This window comes from Pempheris klunzingeri, chromosome 14 (genome assembly GCF_042242105.1).
Source record: "Pempheris klunzingeri isolate RE-2024b chromosome 14, fPemKlu1.hap1, whole genome shotgun sequence".
NCBI classification, from domain to species: Eukaryota; Metazoa; Chordata; class Actinopteri; order Acropomatiformes; family Pempheridae; genus Pempheris; species Pempheris klunzingeri.
In genome coordinates, this window is record NC_092025.1 from 2,256,878 (window position 1) to 2,278,108 (window position 21,231).

The following is a 21,231-nucleotide window of genomic DNA, read 5'->3' on the forward strand; positions in this document are numbered from 1 at the left end:
TTCGTCATTCAGTGGGGGGGGGGGGGGGGGGATATTGCATTCATTTGCTCTCATTTTCATCACCCACAGTATCCCACTGACAAGAGAAACTGAAAACAAGCCAAACACGTGTGAGGTCGTGGAGCGGATGGAGGCTGGTGCTCAGTGTGCAGCTGGAGACAGGAGACCGGTGCCTATTGGTTTCACGGAGATGTGGTGAGGAGAGCGGGGCTATAAAAGCAGCGCGCGCGTGTGTGTGAGCGGAGCGTCTCGGAGAGAAGAGCAGAAAAGAGGAGAGAGGAAGAAAGGACTGTAGCAGCCGGCCGGTGCGCACCACACATCCCCGGGATCCACACGCAGACACACGCAGCGCAGCCATGAGTGAGGTAGGTAGGAGCGCCTTCTGTGCTTCTTCATGGGTCCAACAGAAAGAGCTGCTTTAATTTGCTGGAGAAGTAAACCACAGAAACTGAGAGACAAGGTTAGAGGAACTGGCTGATGGACGTCGCGCTTTGTCAGACAACCTGAACTTTTGATACAGTAACTCCATGTTTGACATTTCATGTTTGCATAGTTGAGAAATGTAGCCTAACAACGCAGGAGCACAGAACTGAGAGGGAACTGAGGTTCTGTGTGTGAGAAGTAAGAAATTCACCTTTTAGGATTAAAGATGTGGAATTCTGAGTACCTACAATGTACTGATACTACTACTACTACTACTACTACTACTACTACTACTACTACTAATAATAATAATAATAATAATGTATTTTTCCTGCACATGACCATTGGAGCTCAGTTACTTTGCACAGTTCAGTCCTTGTGTTTTTCCTGACTGTGATGGTGATGATGTGCACTTGCAGCGCTGCCTGGCCAGCATCCACTAAGTGTGTTAAAGGGGGCAGCACATCTGAGTAATCTCAAACTTCAAATGACAATCAGGATGTGTGACAGTCCGTGAGCCTACAGAGTACAACGCTGTTGGTAACTGCGGCTTAACGTGGTTTAACTTTGACATTTCAAACTAAAGCTCAATCCAGCATGAGCACATGCCGAATGAAGCAGAGGCAGTATTGACCTACACGGTTACTCTATGCATCATTTCATGGGGCTAAGCCATTATAACTGGTATATGTGGACTTCAGAGAGGTAACGAGTTTCCGATAATGTCAGAGTGGAGATTAGAAAGGAACCCAGCAAGGATCTTCAAGAAACGAGCACATCCTATAGTCACTGAATTATTCAAGGCTTGCTGCTAACCCAGAGAAATAAAACATTCTCAGTGTGCTCGGGGGAGCCCTGGCTCCAATAAGCCCTTATCACGAGTATGTTCACCCGAGGACCTGGACTGACTAAAGGCAGATAATACATGCAAGTCTGCTTTTAATCTGCTGCATGTTGAGCTGCTGTGGTGAGCGGTGTCCAGTCCTGGTGGCTACACACAGCTGCAGCATGTAGTCTTCTGCTGGAGCTTCGTTATCTAGGAGGCATTCTTGTATAATAAGAGAAATAAAATATAAGAAGTTGTTGTTCCGTGGCAGAGTGGGATATTGCCTCTCGATCAGCACCAGCTGCCACATCAGTGCTTGTGAATCTTTTATTGCAGACTTGTGATGTCTTTTTGTACACACACGATACAGTCATGTTATCGGCTTCTCTGCTACCCTCCCGTGAACAGCTCCGAGAGGGAAGTTAGAGTCTTATAAATAAGACATTACACACATAGGAAAACTCTGGAAATGTAGTTGCATCTCATGTCAGTGATGGATTCATATCCCTGTAATGGGCCAAGGCCAAGACAAGAGTATTGCGCTGAATGAATAATTCAATAAAAATCAATGGCAGCCTCTGCCCACCTCCACTGCTCTGCCTCACCTGTCTCCTGTTCAGACTCACAAAAAGTCTGAGTGGGGCCCCAGAGCTCATCAGGATAATTGGCAGTGTGATCAGTGGGATCGGAGGTTTAACTTTCTATTGAATCATCATGACGTTACTGTCTTGGACAAAGGAGAGAAAAATTAATTATCACTCACTGTCTGGAATTATTTAGTCTCTTTGTCAGATACAAATAGAGCAGCTTCTTTCTCCAGGGGCACTTGATAATATCCACTCAGACAAGTACAGGCAGTATATTATTTATAATCACGTTTATGAAAGTTGTAAAGCCATGTTTCAATGTAACTGCATTTCAGCAATCCACTAAATCTAAACGCCTTCTCGACCAGAGAGTGGCAGCATGATTGATAGAATATTAGAAACCACACACATGTTCCAACATTTTAACTGTTTGGATTGATGGTATTGTAAACATCCATACCACTGTCAAACGAATGGTTATATTGTGCTAAGATGGATGAGAAGAAGAGGCTTCTTAACAGAGTCTCTGTTAGTGTCGCTGCAGCTGATTCATCTTTAGCTGTGTCCGTAAACATCAGGCAGTTTCAGGTTCCTGTGGTGACTCTAGCTCGAATGTGTGGTCAGTCACCATAGTGATGAACAATTCTGCACTTCCAGGCTGCAGAACACAGCAGATCATGACAACATGAAATGAACATTTTGGACTTGTGTGTTCAGTTTGAGCACAGACACTCTGCAGACTGCAGCTCAGCAAAAACAAATTACATTTCAGGAACCTGTTGGTGTAAATGTTACTCCAGTAAGGATGCTGTATTCTTGTGGTTGGTAACTCATTAGCAGAAGACTTAATTTGAGATATTGTGTTACTGTGTTCTACTCAGCAAAGGAGCATCTTTTTAACCAGGCCGATGTGCTTATTCAAATGGAGGATGCTGTCCTTACTGGCTTCTGTTGTGCTGTTTGGCTCACATGATGATCTGGAGACGTATTCCTCCTCTGTTTAAGCCTCAGGTTGTTCAACAAAACTTTAATTAGATGGCACTCAGTGGTGAGGCTCCAGCCAACTGTTGTGTGCAAATGCCAAGATAAGTCAGTTTCACTCTACAGATTTTCTGCAAAAGATAATGATTTCTTCCGTTACCCATTAGCTGTCAGTTTCGCAGCAGGAGATGCACCTACATAGCACGGGGGTGCATGTAGGTGCATGCTAATCATGCCTATGCTTGTACTCTTAAGTAAAAGTTAGAATGTCAACTGTGAAGCACAGTATTTACTGTGGCAGATAGAAGGAGAAAATAAACAACAATCATATCTGTTTTGATCACCTGCAAAATATTCCTCACCAGCAATTTGTGATATCTGCATTGAGTCGGTTCCATCTTTAAACTTTGCTCTGTCCTTATAGATGTTGTCCTCACATCACCGTCGCTCAGTCCGAGTCAAATCACTGTGCAGCCTGTCGGGGCCACCAGCAGGGCCTCCTAACTCTAATTTAGACTGCATGTTTGTTAAAGTGGAGACTTTACATTGACTTGTGTTTCACACCAAGTAATCAATAAAGGCTGAGATGCGTTATTTTTATGTAAAAGTGAAGATCTGTTACATTGAAGCTCCGGCCCACTGGTAGTGATGAATTCAATGCCAATGAGAAATGTCTTTGGGTAACTAAGAATACTGACAATAAGATTAATATTAAAGCACATTTACAGTTTACTAGAACTTCGTGTTCACTTTATTACAACAACTTTGATAGTTTGCTGATTATTTCTATCAGTTACGGTAACGTTGGAAATGATGAATGAATGAAAATGACGGAGCAAGAAACAGGCAGACGGTCGGTCAGACCAGTCAAACCAGATTATCTGAACCCGTCTATTTGGAGATAAAACCAAAGGGAGGGAGTGACTGTTGGGGTGAGCAGCCATTTCCTTTTGCACTGTGCTGTTGTATCCTGTCAGCTTCGGTGAATGTCTGCCTCTGTGTCCCATGGGTTAACCACCGCTTTGACAAGATACAACAATAAATTCTTTGGTTTGTTGTTTTGGCCTCAATTGACCTTAAATATTGGTTCAGTTTAATTGTCACAATTTTATCTTTTTGTAGTCATCAATGATTTATGAGTTACAGGGATAGGAAGATGACCAAACTAAGCAAATAAGATACAAGTTGTAATAAACTGGATTTATCGCTTAATCAGCAAATATCTGACACTGTAGAATTTCCCATTCCATTAGTATAACGGAGCGTATTTGGTGTCAGATTCTGTAACACCTGAGAGCTTTTAGTGAACAACTCCAGCTGCTAAAAGCTGATGCAAATAACACTCTGGACAGGAGTGGAAACATGATTTTCTTGTAATATCGCTGTAATTTTGTTGCTGTGTAATTGCAGCACACTGTGCTTAAGTGCTGCTTGACATTAGGTTTTGTAAGAATTGACTGGCCCTCTGGATGCAAAGTCATTTTTATGGTGGTGAAATACTTTCCGTATGCTGTCGGGGGGGTGGGCGGGGGGGTAAAGCACACCGATAATTAAATGACATTTTCTTAGTCAAAATGTAATTATGGAAAGATTGCCATAGGCAGCATTAAAGGGAATATCCTGGTTTAGTGACAACCTGTCCTTCAATCAATGCATCAACGTTTAAGTGGTCCCATGTTGTGTACTTTAATTACAGTGAAAGTGGTGGCTATGGTGGCTACTTGGCAAAGCCATTTGTTTCATCATCCAAAGTGGGCTGGAGCCCTTTTTATTAAATTAATGAGATAAGAGCGTTAAAAGTTGCTGATCAATGTGAAAAGGACAGCAAGCTGAAATGGCGAAAAGTGGTTGGGGATGGATTTTCCTTAAAACTCCCTTTTGCTGACTTAAGACTGATGAAGTGATCGAGATCCGGACCAAAGTGGTCGTTAGAAAAGAAACGCTCGTCTGCAAATCTAGTGGAAATGTTCGAATACTGCTTGACACGTGTTGATTTAATGTGATTTTCTTGTTCTCACTTATTGACCTGAAATATGAACACGTTTTAATCTGCGATTCTCTGTGATTTGTCGGAAGGCATGTAGCCTGACCCTAATCCCGCTTTAAACAACGAACAGAGATTACATTGAAATAATCTGTAATCCATCTAAACTGTCAGCAGGCTTTGGTGGTGCCTTCCCTGTAACTCGGCCTCCGGGGTAATCCTGGCGTCAGCCGGGCTTTGCGGAGAGAAAATGACAAACATCAGTGACCGAGGAGTGGGATGTGAACGGTCAACACAAGAGAAAATAGAGCAGATTACACTTAAACTGCCAAGACAGGATCAGTGCTACAGTAGCATTATCAGCTTTTATATAGACCCTCACAGATAGGTTTAACCCGTGGCTCTTAAAATCATTTCTCTGAGAAATCGCATATAATATCAGAGGGACAGCTGTTCCCCTCCACATACTGCCATGTAGAGTAATACACTTCAGACCACCACTCCACTCAGACTGCAATTTCACACACGGTCACCTTAAAGGAACACAAGAAAAGTAGGTACATTCACCTGTTCAGTGATAAAAACACGTCTCTTAGTAGAATGATCATTTTCTTTGTTGCACTTCAGTAAGTAAAGATTTAGGCAATAAATGAGAAAAAGGATGATAAAACTTCAAATCTACCACTGGGAATTGGACAAAAAAAACCTAGAGAAATGTCTCCTCCGCTGGGCCAGGCCTCACCTGTCTCCTCATGCTGTGGTTGCCTGTAGCTGACACAAACAATAAAGTCACACTCAAGTGAGCCAGCTAATTAGAGCCACAGAGTGCCTGAACAAAAAACACTCCTCCTCATTCACAGTTTGGCCTGAGATCCTGCCTGTGTTTTCACTGGAATGGTTCACCACAGCTCTCAGTCACCGGTGACGCTGCCCTCCGTCTGTGAGCAGGTACAGACAGAAGCTGTGGTGCAGAGTTTTTAAAGTCCACAGGGTGTTTTTGGACCTGGAGTACAGGATGGAACATGAGCGGGATCTGATCTCTATCAACTTCTGCAGATAGATTACAGTCTCTTTGTGCAGCAGAGCGGCAAAAATGTTGCTTATTTCCCTCTTTAATTCTCTCCAAAGAAAGCATATGTAGAGTTGAACGTACGCTGCTGGGTGGGCCGTACGCTCCCTAATGCATGCTAATGTTCTTTGGGAAAACCAGGCTGCTGTGCCATTAGTTTTACTTGAATAACTCCAGCTGGAAGGCAAACTGTACCTTCCTTATACTGTAGTGATGCTGTTGTACATGTTTAGATCTATTAAGAATTAAAGGGGACAAAGATGTGTCTCAGATTTCTACCTCCACACTAACAAAATGGAAGAATGAATGAACTGTAAAACATTCAATAATGAATGGATAATCCCTCAACTTCACCGGCTACACTTTTCATTGAGTATAAGGTTTTATTTTTTTTTATCTTATTTGCACACATACAACTGCATCAAATTTAGATAATTTTTGTCCTCCAAATTTAATTCAGTGACTCAGTCTGCTCTGACGTGCCTTCTAAAATTGTTACAGGTCGCTGTTGAAAATGTCTCCCAGTTGTACGGTTAAGGTCTTGTTTGTCACAAGGTTGGTAGCCAGGACCACAGGGAGAGGACCCAATGTCAGACACAGATTATACGAAGATTCCTAACAAACAAACTTAGGCAGGATGCAGACACATAAAATACAGCCTGAGGTAACTTTGTCATTCTAGCTTTATTGTATAGTAGTCGTTCCTTTTTATTTCCTTTTCCAGCACTAGAAACACGTTTTTGTGAGTTATTCCACCAATCAAACTGAAGTCTGGGGTGTAACTGACTCCCGTCAATTAGTGAACATGAGATCAGCATCAGATAAAGATGAATAAGCTTTCACACTAACGTTACGTCTAAATCAACAGAGTTAACGCATGACAACCTCCACACTGCCTTGTGTATAACCTCGGTCACCAGGTTCAAGGCGGGCAGACGTTTTACGATATTACAGCAACTTCCAGTTCAAATCTCTACCTAAAGGGGTGGTAATGAATTGGAATCAGAAAATTAGCTTTCATTATTTTCTGTATTATTGTCTCAGATGAAAGAATTGCCAGTGGGCAGTTACAGTAGTTAAACTGAGGAGGATCTTCAAACATCAACTGGAGTGCTCCAGTGTTCATTTGATGGCTTTTGCCTGTGTGTGTGTGTGTCACTGTGTCGAAACACTTCACAGTGAACAACACACTGTGACATTTGTTATTCCAAATTCTTTTTGCATAGCCAGTATTATTTAACAGTGATAATGCCACCAGCCTCAGCTGCACTCTGTGTTTAGTACTAATATGTGTGTGCTACACATACACAACATACTAAACTAAGGTGATAAATGTAGTAGTGATTATACAGTACCTGCTGAGAACCAGCACACTGGTATTTTGTATTAGTATCATCATTGTGAGCATGTTAGTGTGTTACCTTTATGCCTAAATACAGCCTCATAGAACCACTGGAATGACTCATAGCCAGCAATGAGACCAAAAACAGCCATGCATTAAAACTGGGCTGTGTTGGTAGGTAGTTAAAAAAAACTATGGACCCCAAATCACAGCCCAGAGGTCTGGAGTAAAAAGTTAAATGAAACAAAAATCCAGGCAGGCAAACAAAGACCAAAGTGGTCAGGCCGAGGCAGAACACAGGCTGGTTCAAAAAAAGAGATGAAGATCAAGTGAGAGGCAGCAGAAAACACAAGGCTGGCAAGCTAAGACACAAAGCACAAAGACAAGCTATCAGAGGGCCGGTGGCTTCAGGGCGTGTGTATTCTGGAGGGCTAATGAGGGAACGGGCAACAGGTGAGCGGGGAGGAGGAGGAGCAGGAGGGAGTGGACAACGTTGTTAGAATATGAACAGCAAACTGAATAAATGAGCAGAGTGAATATCACAACCATGACATGGGTGTTTGTGGGGGCGTGTTACCAGTGAGACGGTGATATATGATCCAGGAGGCCAGTTTGAGTAACAGATTTAATGCGATTAAAAGCCTATCAGGTGCCAAAACATTACACAACAGTTTGTAATAATTAAAGACAGGATTTTACGGCTGTGGGAGGTTATTACCTATTATGATATTTATCACAGTGATCACGGGATAAACATGTGGGTTAGAGTTGCGTTGTGTTGTGGGGAAAGCTGCCAGAGGCCTCAGTGCTTTGTTTTAGCAAATGTTACACATCATTTCTAAAAAGAAGCTGTGTTTTAAACTCGATTGTACCTGCGCTGTAAATATCTCACGGTGACATCATGTCCTCTACAGTATGTTACATCATCAAAGAAAGACAAGCTGCTGTTCATCTCCAAAAGCTAATTAATCGAATTAATAGAAAAGTCATATTAAACATAGTCTAAGCAGAGTTTAGTCCGACATCAGGCCATCGTGTTGCTTGTGCTTGTTCAGTCCATCTTTCCTCAGCGGTGTCACTCTTCATGCTGTCATCCCTGTTTCCAGTCTGGTGGTGGGGAAGCTGCTGAGGACCTGTAATGGTGCTGGGATGAGCTGTCTGTGACCTACTTTTGCTGTCTCCTCGTTAAATTGTTAATAGATCCTGAGTGCAGCATGGAGTCTCTCTGGGGAGCCCGATCTGCCATAAGAACCAAAAATAGCCCCCCCACACACTGGGAAGGTAATTTATTTATTTTACCAATCCCCTCCATGTCCACGCCAACCCTTCACACCAGTGTAGTGTTTTATACCGTCAATCAATGAGCAAAAACACGTCTAAACATTACATAAGGAAGCAAAGATGGAAACAATGGATGTTTAGACACTGCACCAGTACAACTCATCCTGACTCTGCGGATGCAAATGTAATCTTTGGCTGATACTGAAAAAAACCCCCAATCTGCTGCAGACTGACAGTTACTGACAGTTACTGACAGTTACTGACAGTACGTAATTCTTTTGTGTGTATGCACTCCGCACTAACACTACCTAACACTCAGCAGGCAGGGTATCACTGGATTTGACTAAATCAGCAAACAGAAACAATAAAAACACAACAATGAAATGAACTATTAAATGCAGCAGTCCACCCAAAACATGTCCTCTATTTCACTTTATTTCAATCCAAACCACCACTGAAGATCATTTTAAAGGACCCATATTGAAGATATCTGGACCTGCTGTAGCACGGCACACAGGACCAGACCAGCGTGGGCTTTGAGCGCTGATACTGGACATTCAGCTTGTGACAGTCGCTACACGTCACGGTACACTGCTGTGATGGGACTGAAATGATTATAAAAACCTGGAGTCTGATCGAGTAGCTCGAGGCTGAACAAAATAATAATCTTTAGTGTTTATCAGGCTTTGTACATTGTTAGTCAACCATAGCAGACAGAGCCATATGTGGCGCATACACTGTGCAGAAGGACATCATCATTAGTGATGTAATTATCATCATTGCCATCCATTTGTCAAGCTCCCTCTGTCTCTAGCATATGGGAGCGGGAGCAGGCAAACAGTGCAGTTCCTCCTCGGGGACTGTGACAGCACAGCATCTCTGCACAAGCTGTACACAAGCCCAGCTCCACCACCAGCTAGCAGCACTGTTTGATTCAGCTCAGGCCGCCACGTTACTGGCACTGAAGGCATGTGAGACTTTCGTCCAGCTTCCTAATGAGGAGCTGTGCTGTTTGGCAGGACTGAAAGAGTGTCTGTTGTTGATGTTTGTGTGTTTGTGCAGCAGTATGAAATGAGTTTAACAGTACAATCACTATGACAGTAAATGCAGACAAACTGTGGAATGGACAATTAACAGTACCACTGACTATACAGGTTGATTAAAGCTATATCATTAAACAAGAATGTCTAGTTCATCCTAGTTCTACCATATCTGCACATAGCAAATAGAGTTTGGTTAGAGCAGCTCTGATCTAAATATTGACATTAACAATGTAAATGCTTGTATGTGAAAGGTGTTGCTTGTAGTGATTACAGACAATTAGAGACAATCATCACCTGACTCCGCTCTACAGAGCCTTTCAGCATCACTGTTTTGGTTCACTCTCACCGCTCTCTTCTTCTCTAATCCTACAGCTACTTTCAGTGAAAAGCTTTTTAAAACCCACTGTACACTACCTGCTCAGCACCAAACAGCCGACAGACCAGCTGCTGAATATAGTGGGGCATTTAGCTGCTTTGAATATTTCCTGTAGGAGATCATAGCAGAGCTAAAAGAGAGTGAATACTGAACGTACATTAATCGCAGGACCAGACAAATGAAAGATAAGAGTTATTCTGTAACTGCTGGATGTGTAAATAGGCAGCTGTCTGCCAACACGTTCACCACATCAGCTGTAGAAGGGGATAATCTGCGAGTGTGTTTCCAGCCTGTTGCCTCTGCCCTCAAGTGGAGAAAAAAAGTCATATGTTTCCTACTGCAGCTCTGTGACCGTTACTTTGAGACTCACTCACACTCACACAGCTGTAGTCGGCCTTCAAGTCAGCCTTTTGTCTTTCAGTTTCATTCCTGATAAGTTGTTTTACCTCATGTATAAAACAATATACATGCAGAACTAATGACTGATTTATGGAAGCAAATCCCCTCCTGGACTGGGGAGTCGCCCGTTTTTGAGCAAGATTTTTAACCTTTTTCATCCAGGGTAAGAGGATCATAAATGTTTTATCAGCTCTTTTGTCCTATCAGCAGCCGGCATAGCGCAGCTGCTTCGACTCTGTCTGGAACAAAAATACACTATCACTCTGACCTATCCACAGTTCAACAGGATTTTACTGCAGTACTGCACAGAACAAACCAAACAGAAGGGAAAAGATGGATGGACCTTTTTTGATGAACAAGTCTGAATGAGCCCAACAGGCTGCTCTAGCCAAAGACCTGGCTGTCTAGAAACGAGGCCATAAATCTAACTATTATAGACTACGGATGACTTCACCAGCTGAATACTGGACAGTAAGTTGGTCATAACTTGGTCAGTCACCAAACCCTGGAATTAATTCAGGGGAAACTCCAGTAATGGGATGCTGTTCACTCTTGTTGTCACACTGGGTGATTCTAGGCTGATATAATTATTACTACAGTTATTTGAGTTGTGAGGTATTTTTTTATACAAAATGCTTCTTTAACTCATGGATAGCTCTGGCATGTCATTACATCACACACATCTTTTAACCCTGTGTGAACCCTGCAGGCTCCTACTGGCTGCTTCAAAGCCTAGATTAAAATATTTAGGTCCCAATTGGCTGCTCCCAAATGTAGATTAAAAAGAGTCGTCTGCCATCAGTGCTTAGAGAGCTCACAGTGACCTGCCTGAGAGGCTTAGCTCGGCCAAATCTCATCTTTCAACTCAGCCTTCAAAACTCTCTTTAGGGACTTACTTCTACTGTGTGCAATCACTTTGTTTCACCTCACTTTCACCGTTCATCGTACTTTGTACCAACTGCTGCTGATTTTATCGGCTTTTTAAAAAAATCTTTTGTAAAGCATTTTACAAAGCATTTCTAATTGTGGTAATTCTAAAAGTGCTATAAACTCTCTTTCCCTTCTTCTCTTCCTTCTTTTCCTCTGTCTTTCTAATTATAAACTACAAAAGGTCTGGTGGCACCTGCTCCTCTGCCGGTGTTAATCATCATGATAGCAGGCGTCTCAGCTGGGTGTCCCGAGCTTCGGTGACACGTGTGATCCTTTAAATGAGACCGAGATGGGTGGCAGTCAAGGTCACGGCTGACAGGTGTGAGGGTTAATGAAAAGTGCCCGGCCACAGACAGAGAGAGAAGTTCAGATGAGATACGGTGGCAGCTGATGCTTGCGTGCATCAGTCTGAATCATTCTCTCAGTCCTCTGACCTCTTCTTACTAAGAAGGTATTCTGATGTGCACACCGAGTTTATTTTTTATTGCCTCAAGTCGAGTGGTTCAAGTTAGACTGTTTTTCTGTGTTGTGCTTTCAGGGAATTCATATTTTCAGTGTGTGTGCCTGTTTTTGAACAGCACAAATCAAATGGTATCTTCATGCATTCATCATCTATATTGCTCATCCTCTCACATGGAATCTGATCTTTTCAATTCTGATTCTGACCACTTCCATAAATCAGGTTTGATTATTTGCAGTGCGACCTCAGTCTAAACAGTCATATCAGAATTATTACTACATCGCTCTGCATCGACAATCAAGCACACAGAGGACTTTGCGATGCCAAACGTACGTTCACTCGGCCCTGTTGCAGCCAGTACAGCACAGATGGGTTGTCCTGTCTTGAGGCGCTCACAGATGTTGTTTGAAGTAGCTGTCCACATCCTGGAACTTTGGATGAAAATCTGTTTCTCTAAAACCATCCCACCACGCACCTCCATGCAGAAGTAGGAGCCACTGCTCAACAGGAATCCATCACTGAAAGTTTGGCTGTTTCGCTCCATCTTTCAAATAGCTTTTAACCTGGAAATGTTCTTGACTGAGCTGACAACTGTTAAAGTGATTTTCTTCACCAACTCTAACGTGACGATTCAATATGACAAACTCAATTTGATAACTGAGTTCACATGTAAGGTTTATAGGATTCATTATAAAAAGGGAGGCACCCAGATGCAAATAAACATCGTAAACTTTCTCTCTGATCATCATGTTAACTTGCCATTTTTTACAATTCGAAGGATTATAAAATAATGCTAAATGCTAAAACTTGGTGTAACAATAGAGCAGGTAGAAAAGAGACATAAACTCAGTGAACTAACTCAGTGACATCAGTAAACTCTAGCTGGCTTATCATACCTGACCAAGAAAGGCTGAAGCAGTAAAGTCCCTGAGTGGGTTGAACTGAGCCACGGTCCGTTTTGCCAGAAGAAGACTGTGGTCTCAGAAAAGAGACAGCAGACACAGAGAGAGTGTCAGGTGTATTTATTTATATCTGTAGCACTGCTGTATATTTGATTCCATAACACAAAATATAGCTGACTAAACAATTAAATGCAAAAGCTTCACTGTGTTTGAGGTGTTTCATTCCTGGCAGGAAGGTTTTAGGGAAACTTTCAGCTTTAGTCCCGGACAGTTTGTCGTTCAGGTTGAGTTTCAGAGCCTGTGCGGTGCTTGATGTGAGGAAATATCATCCAGCTGAGTGTGTTTGATTTAAACAGAGCACTGTTTTCTCTTTTACCGTTTAAAATTCCTGTTGAAGTCTCCGGTCCTTCGTTAAAAATGCTGCAGGCAAACAGAGGGACAATTCCTCATCGGCTGCAAGAAGTAAGCAAGTGATAAGAATCAAGCCGAGCCGAGCTCGAGCAAAGACAGCGGTGGGACAAACATCTCATTTGAAACAGCTTCTGAAAATCTTCATGAATCTTTATGCAAATGTCCCTTTCCTCTCGCTGCTCCCTCCACGTTTATCGGGCGCAGTAAAGCAAAGAATGTGATGAAATTAGTGAGCGAGAATCTCCAGTGGAGGAGAAACCAAGCAGAAAGGGGGATAGTGTGGGGAAAATGTGCTAATGTGTGGAGAGTTATCTCCCTGCACATTAGGACTGGAGTTATGTAAGATCTGACTGTATCCAGGCAGAAAGAGGGAGCAGGAGAGAGGGGGGGAGGGGGGGGGGCGATGATGATGATGATGATGATGATGATGATGATGATGACCTAAGTACTGTAGAGGGAAGAGAAGAACAAAAGAGGAGCAGCAGAGGATTCATTTCCTCTGTGTTTATACTAGAATATGTTGGTTGGCTTTTTTTTGAATGAGTGGGTTTAAAAGAGTATTAAAACAATATTAAACAGTAACAAATGCAGGTTTAAGGCAACAGTGTGGCTTGACTGGATCTCTGTCCAGACAGTGACCTCTGACCTCTGACCTCTGACCTCTGACCTCCCTGTAATCAGAAGCTCAAAGATTAGTACAGATTAGATTCGCTCATATCTAAACATTTGGTTCATATCTCATCTGCTGATGCAGTTGAGTATATTTTTGTCCTACACCTCAGTTCAATGTGACATGATGAAGGTGACAAGTACTCATGAAACTGATGTTGGTGCAGTTTTAATGGTGGATAAATACAAGCCAAATGTTCCATCATCATCTTCGACTCAATACGACATTTAGTCTCTGTTTGTTAGAGACAAAAATAATCTCCCTCAGGATACTTTTATCACAACACAGCCGCCCACCGTAGACAGAAATAGCACCCACACCTCCTCTTAATGTGATCAGGGAGATGGTCCATCTGCTTAGAGTACTGTATGAGTGGAGGTTAATACTAGATACTAGAGCAGGAGAGACAACAAGGCTGGAAAAGAAGAGTAAAGAATAGATGTGAACTAGAGTCAAATGGCAGAAACAGGCAGCAGGAAGTTGTGACCTGCTGCTGGTTATTGATTTCAGTTTGTAGCACATTTGTCTTGATTTCTCGATATTGCAGTGCATCTCCCGGCTGCGCTGAGATGATCGCTCAAACGTTATTGTTGCTCTGCTCCTGGACGTCCGCTGAACGCTCGCCTGTGTCCTGGTGGGTGGAGGTGTGATGTATGGCGCCATCGCCGTGTGACACCGCTCCTGCCTCGCTGAATACCAGAGCACAATCAAGCAGACGAGAGTCAGCGTGGCGTTGGGAGTCCCAGCGGCATTGACTCACTTTGAGTTGTGCGTGTAAACAGAAAAACAGATGGCCACGCTGCCAAACAAGTTTCTCTTCCACTGGCACTTGTGATGACACATGGGGACACGGGAGGGAGACGCTTGGTTTCTTTGGCCAGTGTTTTCTTGCTTTGTTCCTGTTTGGCTCACATACATCAAAACTACTTTGGCATGAAATTCATTGAAAGCACAGGATTAATAATTCAGGTTGAGCTTGGTAAGATGGAGAGGTCTCCGCTGGGCAGATGAATCTGTGAAATGCAATGTGCTCTAAATCAAATCACACCCACAATGCTCAGCTGTATGAGTGATGCTCTTGGATTGAAAACGCAGCAATGCTACTAAAAACGGGGTGTTATGTGAATAATTGGAAATTTGTAGCCACAATATCAGTGTGGTGCAGAATTATCTCTCAGCAAAGCAAACATATTTATGATCTGAATGGTTAGCAAACCTTCTCACACACACTGTGGTGTCCCTGCATGTGGACGCTCTTGTTTTCAGAGCTGAGTGCATCTTGTAACGTTGCGGAGCATCAGCAGCCCGTCAGGGGAGAACAGTCGGGAGCTGTTAGAGCAGGCAGAGTGAGCGTGCCTCTGCTGCAGAAACATGGATTATAGATCAACATATCTCATCCAGCTCCCCTCAACGGAGCAGAGTCTGCTATCAACACAGATCTCAGAATTAAAGCGCTGAAGTTACTGCAAATGAGCTTTTTTTTGTGGAATGAATTGAAAAGAACTAACTACATCAGGGGGAAAGTATTTCAGTATCCTCATATTCTCACATGTGGTGTTCTTTCTTCATCTTCAAAAAATAACGATGATCGTGTTTTTTCTCTGTTTTCTTTGCAGAGACAAGCATCTGGAGCAATGACTGGAAACAGCAAACCATCTGCTGGCCAAGGTACTTTATAACCACCGTGTTCAGTCTGAAAAGTACAACCATGCAGAAATACAGTGCAGAATATCACTGATGTGCTGTTTTCACCAAAGCTGGTGTGGACCGGATTATTTATAGTGAGAGAACAAAGCTGTAGCTAGTTTTGCGCTTTGCTTACAATAGAATGATTTTCAACTTCATCACCATGATCGTCTCACACGTATTCTATTGTCATGTGATCAGTTGATTTCACAGCTCACATTTTAGATTGGAAGTGTTCAAAGTCTAGATGATACAAATTCAGTAAAATAAGATACAAAACCTTTCATTCATTGTTTAACTGAAATATTAGTATAGCGCAGGTCAAATGATATGTATGTGATGTAATTACATTTGGATAACATTTTATTGTGGAAATATTTAAACACCGTAATCAACATGTGAATGTGACCTGGTAGTCACATTCTGTCGTTATACTGTGTTTGAAAGACCTGGGAATTATCACACAATTCATCAAAAAATCTTTCATTCATTCATTCATTCATTCAGTATTTATACTGTACTAAAATAGTATTTCAGTACTATTCTGATATGTTACTGTCATATCCTTTATTATTATCCTATCATATGTATGAGCCTTTAAATGTCATAAGAAAATTGCATTCACACATTCACTTCAATGATTTTATTGAAAGCAGTTTACAGCTTTAAAGCAGTTTTTTCTGCTCTAAAGCAGCTTGTCCTCACACAAACTGGTTCAACATTAAAAAAACCAAAAAAAGCAAAACACTGTTTTAAGACTGGAGTTGACTGGAATAATTCAGCGTCACACTGAATCCCTAACACCCCAGCCGTAATGTTCACATTCAGAATTATGAATTAATGTCAGAACAACGATTTTGTTTTTTTCTGTGTGCACCACCTAATAGCAGGTCAAATGCGATGACTTGTCAGGCCCCTTTTGAAAATGAGACGATTCCTCTGAGGGGGTCATCGTGTGAACACGTGATCAGTTTGTTCACTTATTTCTTCTAAAAATGTCCCAACATCACCAGATCAACTGTAGAGATCAGAGAGAATCTGACAGGATGGTTGAGTTGAATCTCTTTTCTGCTTTTACATGAGAAACCCCACACCACAGTGGTTACGGCGATAGGAAGGTTTCCTCTACCATGGAAACAATTCACAGGAAGACCTACTTTGCAAACTGGGCCATGGGATTGTTGGCATAATAATGTAATTCAAATCCCTCGAGTTATGAACGGTAAAATTGGTCCTTGGCAGGATCCTTTGAAATTCGTAAATGGTGTTAAGTGCAGAACTGTCATCGTGGCAAAATGAGAGTATGCAAGAACAAAGGCCTGTTTCTAATGAACCTCAGACCAGCGGATCGTTCTTCTCATGACCTCAGCTCAGGTGAGACGAATGTGAATCAGTCTGACATTTTCCTCTGCGGCTTGTAGAATTAACAGATGCTAACTAAGCTTTGAAAAAAGCTGATACGCTATCATGAATATCCATTTAGACGCTTAGGCGCTGTGCTGCTTTCTGTGTGTCAGCCGTGCAGCAGATACTGAGTGCAGTCTGCACATTTACAAAATGAGGTTTCTTGGCAGCGTATGATACAGTACACCAAGGAATCACTGAATGTAATCTCCTCCACTCCTTGAAGTCAACCTTCTCCTAACACAATAGATGCAGCAGGCTAATAGCAGCCCATTCACCGCTAAACGGCTCCATGGCCCCATTCAGCACATACCGCAGCCTGGTGTACCTGGAGACCATGTGTCACCTCTCCTCTCTCCCTGGGGCTGCTGATAACACCGTGAAGAGCCCGTGTTGAAATGGATTCTGTCCCAGCCCCCGGGCCGATGAGGTGTATGATGAGGCAGCTCAGGCTCGGTCCAGAGGGAAACATCTCGTCAGTGATGGGGAGGGATTTGCTCGATTGAAATTGATAGAGGTGTGAATTCATTTCACATTTGCCTATTGTCACACTTTCTGCCCCTTTAAATAGTTTCTGGTTTCGGTGAGATACTGAACTTTAATTCACTCTAATAAATGTACGGATTAGGAAAAGTACAGGTTACATTTTACATATTACATTTATTTATACTACTCTCAAGATATTATCACAATTGAAACCATACTGCAGGCCTAGAATGTGGAAAAGAAGGGAGTGATATGAAAATGGATCCCTTGTACAGTAAAGATGTTTGCATACATTTACACACCGTCCCCCAACGACTGCTGTATACACAAGAGTCCTCTTGTGATACGTATCACATCCATCCAGTGTGCCCCTCCATCTTTGCATTAGGTCACTAATCCAATCAGTTCGCTTGGCAAGAGATTCGTCAGAGGCTGCTGTAGATCCTGTGTCACTCATTTTCTTGCTAAGAAGCGAAGGTTGTCCAGCGTAGATCTACGTGAGTCTGAGGTCTCCTCGGCAGACGGCACCTCCAGTAAAACTGGCCTGGATCTCTAACAAACAGTTGAGATGACAGCTCATATTTAGTGTAAATACTCTGAACACGTGGTGCCAGTGAAACACATTTGTGTTCTGGAGGGACCCAGAAACACCCGACAGGACTCACCTGGAACAGGCAGGTTTGTTCCCCTGCAGCAACAATACTACGATATTTAGGAACTTTACAGTTTGATTTAGCAAAGTAAAGCATATTTGTATGTATAGAATTCAAATGTAAAAATGTTATAGATTATACCATAACTCATATCAACACTGCAACAATATTACTGTCCACTGTAATCATTGAACAGTCAGTCAGCACTGTAAAACATACTTACACTGTGATTTATCTCTAAGCATCACTTAAACACTAAATTGTTCCCTTATATTGACTTTATTTGTCTCGGCATTGGTCCCTGGTAAGTATTGTACTGACCCCCCATATGTACACTAATGTCAGTGCTAATCTCTGGGCTCCACACAACCACAACATAAATGTATATTTGATGAAGGAAAATCCCAGCTGTCAGTTTACTGTTAATTCATGACGGAGCTCTACGGGGGAACATGAGGTGATCTGTGTTGCCTATGTAATGTCCTTTATTGTATCTCTTTGAATTTCTTGCAAAAAAAAAGAGAATTGAAGGCCCAGAAACAATCTTCCCAGACATCTTCATGGCAGATACAATGAAGATCCTCTTCATTTCACAAGTCTTATAGTGGAGCTCTACCTGCCACATGAATAAGGGTGACATGACCTGTTGGCACTGACTCAAAGAGCACCATGATGTATGAAAATCTTACCCTTCTCCTATAGACGCAGCACTTTACAGGGAACAAACAGGCTCCTTTTCCATCGTTGTAAATATCTCCAGCAGATAGAGACCTTGTGGTTCACTCACTGCTCGGCTTCACGGGTCACCTTTTGAGCTTTCGTTGCTCAAGCCTGGGCCTTCATCAATCATAATCCATATACTCACAGGCTGCTTCAAATCTCACAGGAACCAATTTGAACATGACCTTTCACAAACCTCTTATGGAAATAATCCCATCATCCATTGTGGCAATTTGGTTCATTCATGCAGCAGCACAACACACTGCTGAAGCTGTGACGTTGGTGGCTTATGGAGTCTTACACCCTGTGTGGTGTAAAGGGCATCGACCCTGTGGGGCAGGTGTGAAGCTGCGTGTGTGTGTGTGTGTGTGTGAGAGAGAGAGAGAGAGAGAGAGAGGTGTGTGTGGCTTCTACAGTCATCAAATATGAATTTGTTTTCATTGTCACATGTGCCATCCAAGGGCCTCAAGGTCAACAAAAGGTTCCATCTAAACGTAAGTAGGCCAGTTGGAAAAATCTCCGTTTCTGCTAGAGCGCACGCCTTCCACAGCAGGTCAGCACAATCATGCACGGAGCACTGTAGCGCATGACGCATAACTATGTTGCTTGAGCAAATATCTGACTGTGTCACATTGGGTAAGACTGAACCTGCTCCCTTGTTTTAATCTCAGTACATATATGCTGTCTGGTTTTTTTTGTTTTGCTTTTCCGGAGCAGTCGGCACTGACTTGACACTTGACTGCACTCACTGTTTGTGCACTTCAGCACCGAGAATGTGGTTTTGTTGTGTATTATGTCTTTATGATATCGAACCTTTAAATCAGCAGCATTTCTTTTATTTTGAACGAGGAGCATTAGAGGGGATTGCGTGTGAACATTAAGTTTGTCTGCTGCTTGTGTAGAAAAGGTGTCAGCTTATTTCTAAATGCATGATGAAAGGTCTCATCTATTAGACTCTGGAGAGCACTCGTTAGCCTTGTGTGTCGATATGTGGGCCTGTCCTTTTATTGAATGTCAGACATCTGTAATCACATTAACGTCTGACATGAGTGAGGTCGCTCCTTTAACGCTGCAACAGAGAAACGACTGTAAAACCGGCAGTGAAATTATATTGCATGTTTTATGACGTTTCTTTTATTTGTTCAGTTATGTAAAAATAATTATTCTTTTATAAGCTTCCCCTCACAGAGTTTACCCTCTCAAATGATTGTCTGGACTCAATAATAGAAGCTTTTCCACACAGTCAAAGATAGAAACCAAGGAAGAAATACAGAACAGCCCCTGTTCATCGTAAAACATCAGTGATCAGTTCGTATGGTGGCCGAGGGAAACATTTGGCCCAAAACATTTGCAGTAAGAGAAACGTGCTGCAGAAAGCCAAAACAAATACATCAACAGCAAACATGCTGCAAATACTGAAATGATGCAAAGTCAACCGCTGCAACACAAGCGAAGTGCTCCAGGCCTCTAGGGGCAGCGCTGAGCGGAACAGCTGGAGAAAGACATTAGACCAGAGCACGTGTTTATTTTACTGATGAATTGTAAGCATACTGACGACAAACCCCACGCCTGTACTACCTGACTTGAAGACTGAATTAAAAAAAAAAATTTGTTTTGTGCTTTCTGTCAAATTTTTTGTCATCAAAATTCTTCTATATTTGAAAACTCTGATAAAGCGCGAATCTCACGTTTGCGAGAACCGAGAACAAGTTTGGAACAGTGGTACATTATTGCCCCCTGTGTCTGCCTCAGAGGGCAGTATGGAGCCACAAAGATGAGATTCACGCTTTATCTGATGCATGTTTGAACAGTATGTCGAGGTTTTCCAGAAGATTTCAGGGATGATTGGCACATGCTAGTCTGGTTGGCCTCCCCACCTCTGTTAAAGTGTAGTGTGCACACAGCTGAGCTCCATTATCATACAGCAGATGTCAGAGTGTACAGCCGTGCTAGCAGAATCTCACTCCTGGAGACTCATGAAGCTGCTGAGACTCATCTGTCCTGCCACCTCTCACCATTCCCCCTCTCCTCTCCTCAGATGAGAAGAAGAACAACGTCCCCGAGGACTTCGACATCGACATGGAAAACCCGGAGACGGAGAAGGCCGCAGTGGCCATCCAGTCGCAGTTCAGGAAATTCCAGAAAAAGAAGCAGGATTTCAAGTCTTAGAGCGGCCGCCGTCAGTGTGGCATCTCGATGTGGGCCTGATCTTGCATGTCAATCAAACTGCACCGTCATGAACTGAAAGGAGGGGTGGGGGTGGGACTCCTGAAGATGGGGGGTTGGGGGTGGGGGTGGGGTCATCATGGGCTAAATAGTATCTTTGTGAAAATCTGTGTGTGATTACTAGCTTATAATGAATATTATATACAAACATTATATGTTACCAAATTCTGGATGTATGTATTTAAATATTTCCTATAATTACGCTGTTTCTGTTTTTTACTTCAGTGAGTGTAGCTTCAGTAGAACTTATGTCACATTCAGTGTAATATTCTCATGTGAACAACAGACTAAAACGAGTCTTCAAGCAGTGATAATCTTTAATTCAGGGGGAATATAAAGCCACATGCATTGCTGTGATTGACTTTTTAACTG

General features: G+C 42.5%; 1 protein-coding gene across 1 annotated transcript; it reads left to right on the forward strand.

Annotated features, from left to right (window-relative positions):
- The first annotated feature begins 260 nt into the window (after window positions 1-260).
- On the forward strand, window positions 261-20,859 carry LOC139213472 (calmodulin regulator protein PCP4-like). The gene is made up of 3 exons (XM_070844176.1): window positions 261-365; window positions 15,301-15,352; window positions 20,672-20,859. Exons 1-3 carry the CDS (start codon window positions 357-359, stop codon window positions 20,800-20,802), a joined length of 192 nt encoding a protein of 63 aa, XP_070700277.1. The 5' UTR covers window positions 261-356; the 3' UTR covers window positions 20,803-20,859.
- The last annotated feature ends 372 nt before the right edge of the window (window positions 20,860-21,231 follow it).

Coding starts and splice junctions, on each gene's coding strand:
- LOC139213472 (XM_070844176.1), top strand. Junction 15,353..20,671: donor CAAACCATCTGCTGGCCAAG/GTACTTTATAAC, acceptor TCCTCTCCTCAG/ATGAGAAGAAGAACAACGTC.